General features: G+C 45.2%; 1 protein-coding gene across 4 annotated transcripts in view; it reads right to left on the bottom strand.

Moving 5' to 3' along the window:
• The window catches only part of TOX2 (TOX high mobility group box family member 2), a 163,912-nt gene that overhangs the window by 58,360 nt on the left and 87,654 nt on the right, over nucleotides 1-17,898 (bottom strand). For all 4 annotated transcript variants that reach the window (XM_075349919.1, XM_075349920.1, XM_075349922.1 and 1 more), the window contains one exon: nucleotides 5,397-5,642. In XM_075349919.1, coding sequence (XP_075206034.1) covers nucleotides 5,397-5,642 — 246 coding nt within the window. The remainder of the gene's footprint in view (nucleotides 1-5,396; nucleotides 5,643-17,898) is intronic.

Here is a 17,898-nt window from a genome sequence, read left to right as displayed (position 1 = left end):
GAACGACGGGGGCGGGTGCTATCGATCGCGACATCGCTAGCAATCGCTAGCGATGTCGCAGCGTGTAAAGCACCCTTCAGTCTAAATCTTGTCCTAATGCCCATCAATTGGCCTCTACGGTCCCTTCCTCCCTTTGGTGTGAGGATTTATACAGCATACTCAATGTGACGTTTGATATTACTGATCTACTGTGGTCAAAGTCCTGGCTATAAAGGTACATATCTCTTTAAGCAGCATATGTAGGAAGAAATAAATGTCTATTATAGCCTAGGAGAATTCACTTATTTTAGGAATGGTTAGGCTTTAACTGTCATAATGACTCCTCTTTAACCTCAATTCACCGAAGACCATGTGACTTTGCCTTCGCCGAGGCCGATCATTTACTTTCAAGTCTACATCAGTGAAAGCACATCTAAATAAAACAGAATCCCTCATTACCTACAGTAAAGACTCTAGCATTAATATGGTTCTAAAATGCGCAGAATCGAGCCTAATGCAATTCACTATTCTCTTTCATGTCACTTTACTGATTCATGTTCAAATATTTGTCTCCAGGGTAAAAATGGTCGGGAGCAGAAACAAGAATAATTTCAAAATACACTTCAAATGCACATTGCACCAGCCTCCGAAAAACCCTTTAAAAGTGCATTTCTTTACATTAACCGAGAGGATGTGGGAATTCATTTTAATCTTTATTGGATGGGGTTTGATGGTAAACGAAACAGTTCTCATCTCTGCTAACTCTGATTTATAGCAGCCACAAGCTACATTTGTAAAACCAAGCAATAAAACAGAAAAATGGACCGTTTTCCAAGGCCCGCTCAAAGAATAAATGATTTCCAAGTCCAAGAAGCTGTTTAATAAATCCTAATTCCCCCTCCCATCCTGATTACTTTCCCCTGGCCGTATTTTATAGGCTGATTTACACATATACCATTTCTGCCCAAGAATGGGAGAGTAAATGATCATAATCAGAAAATAGGGTCAAATACAGTAGTAATGGGAGGGGAATTGGCTGTAATGTCAGGCCCTGAAAATGATTGTCATTAGCATACAAATTCCGTTATTGCGGCAACTCAGCCGGTACATTAGAAAATCACGGCAACCAGATGAGGTCCTTATAAAAAATAAGAGTGATTTCTTTTTCGACAGGTTGGTGTTTCTTTGGTATTACATTTTAGGGTGTTGCCGTGATGGAATAAGTGCCCAAACATAAAAAGGATATAGAGAGATTCACATCTACGATGGGTAAGAATGAGCTAATGTTAATGATATTGATGCGTGGCTTTTATATACTGTGTTGGAGTATGGTATCTTCGGTGATAATCATACCTGGCTCCTATAGCCCCCAGAAAACAGTTGCTTTATGGGGGAGTGCAACAGCAAACCAGAAGTTAATAATATATAAAGGTGACTTGAGTCCTTGAAGTCTGTAGACAAAAAACAAAAAGAGTGTCCTCTCACATCATTGACCTAGATCAGTCCTCAGAAAACTGGCCAGGTTGGCAAATTCCCTAAGACAAAAGCACAACTCCAGCGCTGGAAGGACAGGACCAAAATGGGCTTATGAGTATGGTAAAACTCCACTTTTATTGCTTCATTAAAATTGTAAAGTCAACAGACAGGATTGATAATACAATCCATGGTGAAAAGAAAAACTGATGTGTTTCAGTCATAGGCCATAATCATGGTTATAACCATAATTAAGGCCTAAACCATGATAAAGGCCTAAGCCGAAACGCGTTGCTTTTTCTTTTCCCCATGGATTGTTTTACTCAACCTGTCTGATGGCGTTCTGATTTTAATGAAGCAATAAAAGTAAAGATTTACAGTACTCATACATCCACTTTCTTTCCTGCCCTTGCAGCTCTAGAGTGTTTTTGTATTGAAAGCAGTAAAATCTATTCTATAGGATCTATATTCCTTAATAAGGCATATGGACAGGGGTGCACTGATTTAACCTCTTCTTGATTCCTTTTATTTTTGGCTGGTAAACAGCTGAGACTGGACTTAACTCGGTGGTGGAACATGTCAGGCCTAATCTCCAATTTTACACAGAGCAGTGGGGGAGGCCTTCTTCTATAGTTAGTTGCCTAATAGCCAAGCACATGTTCATGAGAAGGAGGTATATGGGAAACTGACTGATCTCTTGAGACACATAATAGCAATTTTTTATACATTTCTCACAGTTTTGATTACAATAGAATTAAAAATAAAAGTGGCACAATGCAAGGTACAGCTCTCAGCATGCTCTTTGGATATGCTATGAACATTTTTGGTAAACTATAAATACATTGATGTTTTAATAAAATGGGATTATAAAAAAAACTATTATTACAGATGGTAACAGTTTAAAAAATGACTTTTTGTGTAAATGTATGCTCCAGCTCTGGATTCACTAGTGATATCATTAGCACAGGGTTACAGTTGTTGTTGCTGTACTGCAGACATCGCTTTTATATTCTCATCTTCTACCCGGGCTTTGAATTCAATTAAAGCAATGGGAAAAATAATAAACAGGCATTTTCTAAATGGAAACTTGTGATGCAAAGAGGCTAGGGAGAATCATGCAAATTCATAACATGCGATCTGTCCTGCAAAGCTTGATTTGCCAAACATGCCCCATCAGACATTAGGTCCATTCTCTCTTTCAATCACCAATCAGCAGAGAACACTCATACATATGCATCAAAGACAATTACACTCTCAGATTGAGGACACTGTAGCTTGTGAAAATCAGCTAGGAGAATAAACATTCTCTTCTTTAATTTTCCCCCCCTTTATTTTCTCTCTTTGCAGTAGATCTTGGGTCTTTCAATTGACTTAGAACCCTCAGAGAAGATGTTCTCGGTTCATCTAGAAGAATCTTAAGGCCTGGTGGACAATGTACACAATTGAATTGCTATATAAATAGTAAGGTTTAAAGAAGATAGATAAAAATCTAGGAAGGTCAAACTAAAATATTTATGATGTGATGACCTTAAGAAAGGCCAATGCATCAAATCCTTGTACGGATTTTCCAATATCTGAGGTTTACTCTTTGACTCTCTATACAATGACCTAAGGAATTAGAATGATATTTAAGGAGGTTGGCTGGCTTGAAGAAAATCTAGGAAGGAAGGAATTAACAAGGTGGAAATATCTTTATTTGGAGGACCTGGCTTGTGCAAGTCTTACCAATTGATTTAATTGGGAACTATGTATGTATCTTCTCCCGAGGTGGGCTTGCAATAGCACACTGTGATTAGCTTATTGCTTGGGGACTCTTCTATCAAGAAGTAGTAGTCTAAGGTGGAGAATTTGGCTAACTGCCACTAAGCAGGTCTTACTTGATTTAGAAGCAATAACTACTAAAAAATGGAAAAGCAAGTGCGTCTGTAGGGACCCCGATATCCAACTCTGCCGTCTCCCAATCACAAGGCACAAGAAGCTGAGATGTTCAGAATTGTTTGAATGATTCCTAACACCAGCAAAGTGGCTCAACAGTTGAAATATAAAGTAAGAAAAATCCATCTTCAGCCTATAAGTTCCACAGAGGCCTATTCTTTCATCATGCAATTCATACACAGAGGTTAATTTACCACCAAAGAAGTCAAAAGAAACAAACATTGTATCTATGTACATGGTTTCATGTAACATGGTTTCGTGTATAGTTATTTTTTTTCTCCCCTAAACTGCCCGCAAGATGACTCATTTTGTAAACGAGAATATGGTACGAGTGGTGCAGTGTGGGTTGCAAGTGCCCGAGCCAAGGAATATATTGTGTACTCTAGCTCAGTAGTAAATAATGGCTCCTTAAAGCAAATAATGCTCTCTGAGTGACCCCTTAATACAAATAATGCTCCCTTAAAGCAAATAATGCACCCTGGGGCCCCCTTTGGAAGTATTAATGCCCCCTTAAAAAGTAATGATGCCTCGAGAGCACCCTCAGAAAGTAATGATGTGTCCGAGTGTCCAAGTCTTTATCTCACTTGTACATAGCGCTTGCTGGCACATGCACCACAATACACTGAAATCATTGCTCCGCCTGCACCAAAACATTCATGTAGGCTTACAGCAGCCTGTAGCCTGCATGATAAAGAGTGTTGGGGGCAGGGAGCCTATGGCTATCTGCTCTACTACTGGATCTACAGTACTACTGTATCAGCATCATGTTCACTTTAATACAGTTCAAAATGGCACTCACTCGGAGATCTAGGGCACCAGCTAGATGTCTGGAGGCATGTGCATTGTATAGTATTACTATCACTTGTGTGATAATAAATAGTGATAAGTGAGCTTTACCATCCTCGTTTGCTCGGTACTCGTTACAAGCAGTTGGACATTCGGATGGGCGTGACTCGTGAGCCAAGTGTAATCAAAGTCAATGGGGAACTCAAGCATTTTTCCAAAAGATTTTCTGGAAAAATGCTCGGGTTTCCCCATTAACGTCCGTTATAGTCAGTACACGAGTATGCATCCAACTGCTCATTTCGAGTACTGAGCACCTGAGCATGGTAGTGCTCGCTCATTACTAAGAGTGAGGCCACTGCTACTTTCTCTTTTTTTTTGTTTGTAAGAATTTGGTTCATAGGGCAACTGTTCCAGTGCCACCTCACCCACATTCCACTACTCTATGATACCTTATTGCACCTTACATATTTAGATTGGGTCATATTTACAGTGTTGATTGGTATCAGTTTGGTCATGTGCATGAGGCTAATAGTGAATGATTGCCATTTCAATTCATCTATATTGCTTTTATTCTTAATCATCCTACTAATTAGATCTTCATTATTGTTAACCCATATATATACAGTTGTATAATTACTGCACATAGGCAATGTGTAGTTGACTCCACTACTTAATGACATACTTAGAGTGGGATTAGAACATATGTATGATTTCATTAGATCCTGCTTAGTAGAAAAAGCAATGTATGATCGTCATTCAGGCGTTGAGCCTGTGTGCTGCCACTCCGCTAATGCATGCAGAATTTATATTGCTCCAGTATTAAGTTCATACACAATAAAAAAACCTCTTTTGAAAAATCTTATTGGCAGTTTGTAGGCAATTATACCAAATCCCATATTTATTTTACTCAAACTCTAGTTAATTAGGTGGAGCAAATAGATTTCATATCTTCAACCCTATACAAAGTCAAAAATTTGAGGGTTTCCTTCCATTTGTCCACTTGACAACACATTACTTAAGCAAGAAATCTGAGGTATTGAGACTAGAGACACATTCAAATTTCAAATGATATAGATTATACTAAATTTTACAGTGTAAGAACTACATTATCATGATGTGGAGAACATCAATTATCTTGTAATATTGGGAGGAAATTGTCATCTGCAGAGAACATCAAACAGAACTCTCGACCCTATAAAGATTATGATGAGTTGTTGACTTACTGTAGGCAGCTGAGAAGAAAGGAGATGTCCATCTTGACTGAGCATGCTGGAGACCATGATTGCAGGTAGGTCCATGTTTTGATAGGAGTAGGCTGGAATCAAGCTGTTTGGAGGGAGGCTGTGACACAGTGAATGATATCCAGGTTCATGGTCAACCAAGTGCATGAGAGAATGATCCGGTAAATTTGGTGGAGTGATGGGAGGGATCTCATAGTCTTCATTGCTTTCATTTTGACCATTATAATTCTGAAATTGAATAATTATTCTATTAATACTACACAACACTAGGAAAAACTTCTGTGAAAGTATGTGAAATAACTATGCCACCAATATCTGATCGTGGCGATCTAATCGCTGGAATCTAAACTGATACTGAAAATTAAATTAATGGGGTTACAATAGATATACAGCATCTTGTCAGTAAAAGACAATGTTGGGACAGAGCAAAAATGACTAATGTACTATATTAACCCCTTCATTCTTGTGAAATGTAGGTACTTTAGTTGATTACACCCTCACTGATCAGACAATGATTGTATATCTAACCGATCATCATAAATATCACCAATATTTGTGTGAATTGCCTTTAAAGTCAACTAACCAATTATTAATCTTAATTGAAATAACCCTTACAAATTTCACATTGTAGAGTTGAGAATGGATTCACATTATAGGTCCCCTGTGGGTATCACCATCTAATATATCATTTATAAGCCAATCTGTGCCAGTTTTATTGGCAGTCAATTTTCCTCAGCGTAGGAAACTAATGCTTGAAAGAAGCCACGTGAAAAAACATACACCTTCTCTCTAAACATACACCTACTCTCTACTCTAAACATACACCTACTCTCTACTCTAAACATACACCTACTCTCTACTCTAAACATACACCTACTCTCTACTGTAAACATACACCTACTCTCTACTCTAAACATACACCTACTCTCTACTCTAAACATACACCTACTCTCTACTGTAAACATACACCTACTCTCTACTCTAAACATACACCTACTCTCTACTCTAAACATACACCTACTCTCTACTCTAAACATACGCCTACTCTCTACCTTTGCAATCCTAGCTTCATGGTGTATAATATAGTTGATACAATGTATTGTGGTGGGCATCCAAAACCAGGGATGGACAAGTCCTTCTTGACACAAAAGCCACTGAGGTTTAGCATGCTAGATGTTGAAAATATATAGAATAGAAATTGTAATCGTATGCATAACACTGAACGTTATCACTTATATATGGCTATAATGCTCTTATCTGAATACTATCTTTGATGGAGATAGCCCTCAACTTTTCCTGGAAGACCAAAAGTAAATGAATGGAGTGGTGGCGTGCATATGTGACCACTGCACCTCTACGACAGGGCATTTCAAAGCCCATTCTTAGTATCGGTAAAGCTTCCAGTGGTAGGGGTCACACCGATCAACACTAAGAAGAAAAAGTCTTGGAATTTTGGAAATCACAGGATGGATAGACATGTTAATAATATGTAAAGGATGAAAAAAATGAATCAAATTTTTCAAAACATCTCTATTCAGCATGTTTAGTGCAGGCTGCTGACAGTAGCCTGAGCAAAATGAATCCTGGCATTGTTGTGCTGAAAAATGGCTCCTGGGACATTTTTGAGAAATGGCCATACCACTGTTTTCCCTAATAATTAGACATGAGCGAAATCGGGGTTTGGTGTTAAGTGTTCATACTGACCACAGCCTTTACAAAAAAATCCCAGCGTTCCGGTTCAGAATTCGTGTACTTTATGTATGAACACCACTCACGTGAGCATCACTGTGCTCTGGTACGCTCAGTGCTCAGCCCAGTGTGAGCTGCTTGCAGTGTTTGATTGTCTCGCACTGGGGGTAACAACAGCGTTATCAGATGTAATGTGCAACCCCCCCCCGAAAAAAAGGAAAATCCCCGCCTGCTCTCCTCCGGAAGTGATCTGTTTATGGCTGGGTGCATGTGGGGGGAGACCCGAATTGCTCAATTAGTGACTTCCATTATGGTTCAGGTCAAGTTCGGGTCCCAAATGGAACTTTAACTAAAGTCCGGTTGAACTCGTCAAACCAAACTTACATGGGTCCCTTCCTCTCTACTAATAATTCATTCTGTTCTGCAATGCAAGTGGAATTTGATGTTACATAGCATGACTAAAGCTTCAAACAAAATTTTGTCTCCATTTTTTCATAGTTTCGATATCTTTAACATGTCTAACCATCCATCGATTTCCATAATTCTACGACTTCTCCTTCTTGGTATTGCAATTTCAGCAGGAATTATATATATATATATATATATATATATATATATATATATATATATATATATATATATATATATATATATATATATTGTATTCAGAAACTGAACAAATTAGAAAATACCATAGTAATGCTGCAAGGTATTATGGGAATATTCTGCACATTCATCGTCCATAATAGAAATGCAAACTAGGCGTTATCAGCTCCATGTTGGTGCTGTCAGAGTAACTCAACACTACTATAGAATGGGGATCTTAATAATGTGCCTATTGTGACAGCTGCACATTCATTCTCGGAGATAATTACCTCCAGGAAAAAACCTAGGATCCGTCTCCTTTCTTGCATTATTAGGTGTAAAAAGAGTCCATGTTTGGGAGAAATTAGATTTTAAGTTGAATGTGTAAAAAGTGAAAGAGATGTCTGCACATAGTTCTGCCACAGTGTATGAAATCAGTCATCCTGACAGCAGCCCCAAATGCTCCACCACTTCCCTTACCCGCCCATAACACCTGCTCATCTCCTATTAATGTGGGTTCTTTTTATGTATAAGTAATATTATGTGCAATTAATAATAGGTATAAATGAAATGTATCCTTTTTACATTTCTGCAATTACTGCTGAATATTAAAGTCATAGCTAGTCCCCTCCATTCAGGGCATTGCCTGTTATATAGCCCAATATCTATATCTTTACCAAGGCCTATACGCTGCCAGGACATGCCTCCAAACCTTAGGGCTAATATACACGGCGAGTAACCCATGTTAGTCTATGGGGTTGTTTCCATTCGTGATATTTTTTCTCAGCCATAATCGGACAGAGAAAACAATCGCAGCATGCTGCAATTTTTTCACTCGCACCCATACAAGTCTACAGGAGAAACATCGAACTGTACTTGCATGACACTGGAGTGCAGTGCAATAAACACATCACCTGGCAATGGAGGAGATAGGAAGATTAATCCCTCCATCTCCTCTACAGCATATCCCTTCTCCTCTGCAGCTGTGATCTGATTGCAGGATCAGATCACAGTGGCATGACACTCGGCTCACACTCGCAGCACAGTAGGAGCCGAGAGTCGCATCCAATACACTGGCATCAGATGCCATACGCTTGTGTGGCCGCAGCCTTGAAAAGATTATACAGGATGAGATAAAAGACTCAGTTTCTTTCTCAAGAGAACGCGGGTATTGACTAGTATATTAATTGAGTTGTAATACGGGACAGAACCTATGGACAAATGGGGTACTGTTACTTGAAAATCAGACCCTTTTTTTCTTTATCAGCATTAATTCTACTAATTTGATATCACATGAGCTTTCACTCATATTCATTCTCATTAAACTGTGTCCATTGACTTTATTTCACAGCAAATTTCTATCCATCCTGATTAGATAAACTCTTTTGGAATGTTTCCATTAATAATCCCCACAGACCTTATTAACTTCTGGTCCCAATAGGGATAAACACTTGGGGTCAATGTTGTTATTACCAAAAGATGGCAAAATATGTCAAAAAGTCATCCAATCCAACAGTTTTTAAAGGGAATAGGTCAGCAGGTTTTTGCTATATAATTTGAAAGCAGCATAATAAGTGGCAAGAAAGCCTGATTTCAGAGATGTATCTCTTACTGGACTACCTGGTGTAGTTTTGATAAAACCTGTCACGCTCCCCGAGTCCTCTGCTCCGCTCCCCGGGTCCCCTGCTCCGTTCCCCGGCTCACCTGCCACGCTCCCCGCTCTCCAGCCTCCGGTGCCCGTACTTCCCAGGCCCCCTGGTCTCCGCTCCCGGCGCCCGACGGCTTCCCAGTCCCTGGCCGGCTCCCCTGCGTCCTCCTCTCAGCTTCCTGCCCTGGCTTCTGGCATCCGGGCCGCGCGCATGCGCATTAGGGCGCGCGCGCGGTCACTGACCCTTTCTTAAAGGGCCAGTGTCAATTAACAGGAAATGATGCACACAGGTACAGGGTATATAGGGGGTTAATGTCCAAGGGAGCGGGGCCTGTTCTTCGTGTTTTCCCAAGCTAGGAGTCAGGTCTCCTTGTGTTTTGTGAGATACTTACCTCTCTGTCTTCTAGAGCCGATCCTGCATCGCCATCCGGTCCTGCTGTACCTCGAACCCCGAACGCTGCCCATCTGCCATCCTGACAGTCCGTACCATCTCGGATCCCTGCGGTGACCCGTCATCTCGCTCCAACGGTTCCGGACCCCGCCTGACACCATCACGGCTTCCGAACCTGAGCTCCGTCACCCGGACCACCATCAGTGACCTCGTGGTCCCAGGGACTTCTCCATTTTCTCCCAGTGCACGGACTGTCCTGCTACCTAAAGTGCTCCGGCCACCGGACTAATTTCCCTCATCCGGGAGTTCGGCCCAGTGGATCCACCTCCAGGGTCTACCCGTCCATCTGGCCCTCACAGTAAGAACAGGCCCTGGATCCCGCCGAAGCACTAGCGGCCTTGCATGAGGAACTCCAACGCCAGCGTGAAGTCCAGACCCGCATGCTGAATTTTATGACCTCCGTGGACGCCCGCTTGAACACGCTACAAGCCTCGGTCACATCTGCAGTGCCCCGGGCCTCCACTAGTCAAGCCACGACCCCCGCTCCCGTGGCTGCCTCTTCGGATGCTTCCAGACTGCGTTTGGCCTCACCACCCCGGTACACCGGAGATCCCAAGACCTGCAGGGGGTTTATAAACCAATGCTCCCTCCATTTCACGCAGCTGCCACATCTGTTTGCCTCCGACCAAGCCAAGGTCGCCTTCATCATGTCTCACCTAGAGGGCGAGGCACTGGCGTGGATGAACCCCTTGTGGGAGAAGGAGGAACCTATGACCAAGAACCTCCAGGATTTCCTGCAGGCCTTTCGCAGCACCTTTGACGAACCCGGACGCGCCTCCGCGTCTGCGTCATCACTTCTCCGGTTACGTCAGGGAACACTGACGGTGGGTCAATACGCCATCCGTTTCCGCACCTTGGCTTCAGAACTCGGGTGGAATAACGAGGCCCTAACCGCCGCCTTCTGGGAAGGACTATCGGGTCGAATCAAAGATGAGCTGGCTGGACGTGACATACCGTCCACCCTGGACGCCCTGATTACCCTAGCGACTCGAGTGGACATACGCTTTCAGGAGCGGTCCAAAGAGGTATCCCGTGAGAGACGTCCGGTACGGCATTCCTCTCCTCCACAGAAGCCCGCCGTACTCCAGTCAACGGCCTCTGGTGTCTCCGTCCATGAGCCCATGCAGATCGACCGTGTGCGACAGTCTGAACAACGTCGAGCAGAGCGGCTCGCCAAGGGTCTCTGCTTTTACTGCGGAGAGGGCACACACCTGCTACGCGCCTGTCCAGAGAGGCCGGGAAACTCCAAAGCCTAGGGTTGGTAGGAGAGGCCACCCTAGGTGCTGGGACTCTCTCAGACCCAGTTACATGGACTGTGCAAGTGACAACGGGAGAGACGCGGTTTACGGCTGAGGCGTACCTCGATTCTGGGGCAGCAGGCAATTTCATCCAGCAGGCCACGATGGACAAGTACCAGGTGCCTGTTACTCCACTCGCCAAACCTCTTGTGATTGCCTCTGTGGATGGGAGACCCCTCTCAGACACCATCTCCTGGATCACCAAGCTGCTTGAACTGCGTATCGGTGCTCTGCACACCGAGAACATCGCTCTCTACGTCCTCCCACATATGTCACATCAAATCCTGCTGGGCCTTCCCTGGTTGCGGACACACGAGCCTTCAGTCAGCTGGGGCACTGGCGATATCACTCGATGGGGGTCTTCTTGCCATGAGAGGTGTCTGAAGACCATACAACCTATCCGGCGACCTCCGGTTCCCGAGTCCCTACCGGGACTGCCCTCAGCCTATTGGTCCTTCGTGGACGTCTTTGATAAGAAGGAGTCCGAAGTACTTCCGCCACATCGTCCTTACGATTGTGCCATTGACCTGCTCCCGGGAACTACACCACCTCGAGGACGGATATATCCACTGTCTCCAGCCGAAACAAGGGCCATGTCTACGTACATCACAGAGAGCCTGGCTAAGGGATTCATCCGGAGATCCTCCTCTCCTGCTGGAGCAGGCTTCTTCTTCGTAAAGAAGAAAGAGGGTGACCTACGCCCATGTATAGACTACCGGGGATTGAACCTAATCACCGTGAAAAACAAGTACCCCCTGCCGCTCATCCCCGAATTGTTTGATCGGCTCAGAGGAGCTCGTGTGTTCACCAAGTTGGATCTTCGGGGTGCCTACAACCTGGTCCGTATCCGCTCAGGGGATGAATGGAAGACCGCGTTCAACACTCGCGATGGGCACTATGAATACTGCGTGATGCCCTTCGGCCTGTGTAACGCACCAGCAGTCTTCCAAGAATTAGTGAACGATGTGTTTCGGGACCTTCTCTACGTCTGTGTGGTGGTATATCTGGATGACATCCTTGTCTTTTCTCCGGACCTCCAGACCCACCGAGAGAACGTGCAACTGGTTCTACAAAGACTGAGAGAGAATCGTCTGTACGCCAAGTACGAGAAGTGCGTCTTCGAACAGTCTTCTCTCCCCTTCCTGGGGTACCTCATCACCGATACCGGACTGCAGATGGATCCAAAGAAGGTCTCCTCCATTCTCAACTGGCCTCCTCCTTCTGGACTGAAGGCAATCCAACGCTTTCTGGGATTCGCCAACTATTACCGCCAGTTCATTCCTCACTTCTCGGCTCTGACTGCTCCTCTCTCCGCCTTGACCAAGAAGGGGGCTAATCCAAAGGACTGGTCACCTGCGGCCGACGCCGCGTTTGGCTCTCTAAAGTGAGCCTTTGCCTCCTCTCCTGTACTCCACCGTCCAGAGTTAAACCGCCAGTTCACCTTGGAGGTGGATGCCTCCTCCTCGAGAGCCGGAGCAGTGCTCATGCAGAAGTCCTCCTCCGGGAAGATGGTGACGTGCGGTTTCTTCTCCAAGAGCTTCTCCGTGCCTGAACGCAATTACACCATCGGTGACCGAGAGCTATTGGCGGTCAAACTGGCTCTGGAGGAATGGCGCTATCTTCTGGAAGGAGCAGTGTACCCTGTCATTGTTTACACGGACCACAAAAACCTGGAATACCTGCGGACTGCTCAGCGACTGAACCCACGGCAAGCCAGGTGGTCCTTGTTCTTTGCCCGGTTCGACTTCCAGCTTCATTTCCGACCCGCGAACAAGAATGTACGCGCTGATGCCTTGTCTAGGTCTTTCGTGCTCGTGGAACAGGAGGAAGAGACATCTCAACCCATCATCTGTCCAAGTAAGATTATTCCGGTGGCTCCTGTCACCCTGGCCCAGATACCGCCCGGGAAGACCTATGTCTCTGAGACTGACAGGCAAAAAGTGTTACACTGGGGCCATGCCTCGAAAACAGCCGGTCATGCAGGTCAGAAGAAAACATGGAGTGCTATTGTACGTCATTACTGGTGACCATCCCTTCGCACGGACGTCGCCTCTTTTGTCTCTGCCTGCTCCTCCTGTGCCAGGAACAAGACTCCCAAACACCTGCCATATGGCCGTCTTCTGCCTCTGCCCATACCCTCAGTTCCCTGGCAACACATAGCGATGGACTTTATTACGGACTTGCCATTGTCCTCCGGACACACAGTCATATGGGTCGTGGTGGATCGGTTCTCTAAAATGGCCCATTTCGTTCCTATGGCTGGACTGCCCTCTGCCCAGGAACTCGCGGACGCCTATATACATCACATCTTCCGCTTGCATGGCTTTCCATCACACATAGTGTCCGACAGAGGAACTCAGTTCACCTCCCGCTTCTGGAGGGCTTTCTGTAAACAACTGGGAGTGACTCTGGACTTTTCTTCGTACTACCATCCTCAGTCGAACGGCCAAGTGGAACGGGTCAATCAGATCTTGACCTCCTTCTTACGTCACTACGTCAACGCCCATCATGACGACTGGTCCACGCTTCTTCCTTGGGCTGAATTCTCCCATAACCACCACGTCAGTGAGTCCTCCTCCAGCTCTCCCTTCCATGTCGTTTACGGACTTCAGCCTACCGTCCCATTGCCTGTATCCTCTTCCTCGGATGTCCCTGCTGCTGATGCTGTAGCCCGTGACTTTACAACCATTTGGGACTCAGTTAAGGCCTCCCTTGCACGCGCATCCCTGCGGATGAAGAGACACGCGGACAAGAGACGTCTGGATCCTCCGTGTTTCTCTCCGGGAGATCTCGTCTGGCTTGCTTCCAAATACATCCGACTGAAGATACCATCCTACAAGCTGGGACCTCGCTACATCGGACCGTTTAAAGTCCTCGGCAAGATCAATGAGGTCTCCTACAAACTACAGCTCCCGGCCACGATGAGGATACCCAACTCCTTCCACGTGTCTCTGCTCAAGCCGGTTGTCCTTGGTCCCTTCTCCGCTGCCGTCAGTCCGGCTCCCCCTCCTATTGCTGAGGACGACATCTATGCGGTAAGGGATATCGTGGCCATGAAGACCGTACGAGGTCGACAGTTCTTCCTGGTGGACTGGGAAGGGTATGGTCCTGAGGATAGGTCCTGGGAGCCCAGGGAGAACGTGGGCACTCCTCTGATCCGTGCCTTCCTGTCCCGGTTGCGGGGAGGGGGGCGTGGGGGGGGGGTACTGTCACGCTCCCCGGGTCCTCTGCTCTGCTCCCCGGGTCCCCTGCTCCGTTCCCCGGCTCACCTGCCACGCTCCCCGCTCTCCAGCCTCCGGTGCCCGTACTTCCCAGGCCCCCTGGTCTCCGCTCCCGGCGCCCGACGGCTTCCCAGTCCCTGGCCGGCTCCCCTGCGTCCTCCTCTCAGCTTCCTGCCCTGGCTTCTGGCATCCGGGCCGCGCGCATGCGCATTATGGCGCGCGCGCGGTCACTGACCCTTTCTTAAAGGGCCAGTGTCAATTAACAGGAAATGATGCACACAGGTACAGGGTATATAGGGGGTTAATGTCCAAGGGAGCGGGGCCTGTTCTTCGTGTTTTCCCAAGCTAGGAGTCAGGTCTCCTTGTGTTTTGTGAGATACTTACCTCTCTGTCTTCTAGAGCCGATCCTGCATCGCCATCCGGTCCTGCTGTACCTCGAACCCCGAACGCTGCCCATCTGCCATCCTGACAGTCCGTACCATCTCGGATCCCTGCGGTGACCCGTCATCTCGCTCCAACGGTTCCGGACCCCGCCTGACACCATCACGGCTTCCGAACCTGAGCTCCGCCACCCGGACCACCATCAGTGACCTCGTGGTCCCAGGGACTTCTCCATTTTCTCCCAGTGCACGGACTGTCCTGCTACCTAAAGTGCTCCGGCCACCGGACTCCTTTCCCTCATCCGGGAGTTCGGCCCAGTGGATCCACCTCCAGGGTCTACCCGTCCATCTGGCCCTAACAAAACCCTTGTTTTTTCTTAAATAGATGTAGCAGAGCTAAGGCATCTATGCTGTGTATAACCCCGCCCACACTCTTGACTGGCAGCTTCATGTGTACACTGGGCTTTGTCACCAAGCTGTGGAGGGGCGGGGTTACACAGATTAGCCTGACTGCTCTGCATGTGAGACCTAGTCCTCCAGTGATAATCTCCTCCTGATAAAACACTGACTATATTGAAACTACAGCACCTATCCTAATAGGTCACACATCCTTGTAGTATGGGTCTCATGCCCTATATAATTGTGCTCTTAGATTAGTAAAAAAAACCAAAACTACTTACAGATGCTCTTTAATAGCACAAGTTATGTGTCACCCCATTACAGCATTTATGTTAGAAGATCTGTCCCACAAACTTCTCCCCACTTCCACTGTCACACTCTATTTTCAGATCCATCTCAATAATGACTAAGGTACATTGGCAGAATAGTGGGTATAGCCTGATGCCTCACTGTGTTGGCAGCCCATCTTGTGTGGAGTAAGAGGTATTTAAGCTGTTTTTTTTCCAGAGAAAATAAGACGCTCTGTAGGCATGCGGTAGGGAAAGAAGTGGCTCACAAATGGCCAAAGAAACAAATTTCTCTCAAAATATATATTACAAAGTTTCTTATATTGTACTGTTTATTTGTGGCATGCTTTCCTTATACTGAACTGCTTCCACTGCTTTCCCAAGAGTCAACTGCTTCCACTGCTTTCCCAAGAGTGAACTGCTTCCACTGCGTTCCCAAGAGTGAACTGCTTCCACTGCTTTCCCAACACTGAAATGCTTCCACTGTACTCTCAATACAGAACTGCTTCCATTGCTTTCTTGACAGTGAAATGCTTCCACTGCTTTCCTGACACAGAACTGCTTCCACTGCTCTCCCAACACTGAACTGCTTCCACTGCTTTCCCAACACTAAACTGCTTCCAATGTTTTCCTGAGACTGAACTGCTTCCACTGCTTTCCCAACATTGAACTGCTTTCATTGTTCTCCCAACACTGAACTGCTTCCACTGCTTTCCCAACATTGAACTGCTTTCATTGTTCTCCCAACACTGAACTGCTTCCACTGCTTTCCCAACATTGAACTGCTTTCATTGTTCTCCCAACACTGAACTGCTTCCAATGTTTTCCTGACACTGAACTGCTTCCACTGCTTTCCCAACATTGAACTGCTTTCATTGTTCTCCCAACACTGAACTGCTTCCACTGCTTTCCCAAAATTGAACTGCTTTCATTGTTCTCCCAACACTAAACTGATTCCAATGTTTTCCTGACACTGAACTGCTTCCACTGCTTTCCCAACATTGAACTGCTTTCATTGTTCTCCCAACACTGAACTGCTTCCACTGCTTTCCCAATAATTGAACTGCTTCCACTGCTCTCCCAACACTGTTCTGCTTCCAATGCTCTCCCAATATTCAACTGCTTCCACTGCTCTCCCAACACTGTTCTGCTTTCACTGCTCTCCCAATATTGAACTGCTTCCACTACTCTCCCAACACTGTTCTGCTTTCACTGCTCTCCCAATATTGAACTGCTTCCACTACTCTCCCAACACTGTTCTGCTTTCACTGCTTTCCCGACACTGAACTGCTCTACTGCTCTCCCAACACTGTTCTGCTTCCATTGCTCTCCTAACACTTTTCTGCTTTCACTGCTTTCCCGACACTGAACTGCTTCCACTGCTTTCCCAACACTGTTCTGCTTCCACTGCTTTCCCAATACTAAACTGCTTCCACTGCTTTCTAAAAACTGAAAAAGTCAGTACCTGAACCGTAAGGGCTTCTTTAATAGCTGCACACATTCATGTGGAGGTAGCTCCCCCTAGTGGTTGCTGCAGGTTGCCAAAATGTCATATTCTCTGCAATTTGTAGAAACAAAGTTTCCTTACAAAGATATTTAGAGATTAAGGCAAAGTGAGACACACCATACTTTACATGAACAAAAATTATTAGGGTAATGTCTAACACGTTCACTGCTGCCCTATAACTCCTTCAGTAGTTTACAGGTTAATCAAATCCATCTGACATCTGCCTAAAAGGTAATTCAGGTAAATATTCTGAAAATAAAGTTATGGAATTGCTATTAAAGCCATAGTCCAATACATTCATAATATTCATATACCTCCACTAGATGTAAACCTACCCATGACATGACTGCTTGGCAGGATGCCTGTTTCTCCGTGCTTGCTCACATGTATGTAACACTAAACTCATGTTGATCTCCATTGTGACATTGTTCTACCTCTATTTGAACAGCTGGATGAGTAACTTATAGTCCACATTACAGGAACATGCAAATGTAGCTGACTTGTGAATCCCAGCTACACACCTGTTCTCTACATACAAATGATGGAAAAACTCTTCAAATATAGAAGACACTCCAATAAAAGTAAAATCAGACCGTACAATAATCAATCAGCGTAATTACACTGAGAAGAGCTTAGTAATCTGGTTACACAACAATCCGGGTATTCAGACACTGCTGTGCAATCACCAGATCAATGGCATACATCCTTGTCAGTACTGTTAATAGGATGCGCGGTTGGGTGGGCAGGTGCATCTATATCATACCAAAATATTGGACAAACGGTATGGCCTTGTATCAAATATGAGAATTAGATTGTGGAACAAGCTGGGAGGTAAACTATACATGGAAATCATGGATATTGCCTTTTATGTTGGATCTAACGTTCTTCACTTGTATCTTTTACAAAAATCTTATTAATACTGCAAAGGTGACATAGATGCTTTTTACAGTTTTTTTTTTACAAGCTACTGGTCCAAGCTATTCATTGGTTTCAGATTCTCCAGATCTTCATTTGAAGTG

The sequence above is a fragment of the Anomaloglossus baeobatrachus genome, chromosome 5, assembly GCF_048569485.1.
Source record: "Anomaloglossus baeobatrachus isolate aAnoBae1 chromosome 5, aAnoBae1.hap1, whole genome shotgun sequence".
NCBI lineage: Eukaryota > Metazoa > Chordata > Amphibia > Anura > Aromobatidae > Anomaloglossus > Anomaloglossus baeobatrachus.
This window is presented reverse-complemented; position numbering and strand designations above follow the sequence as displayed.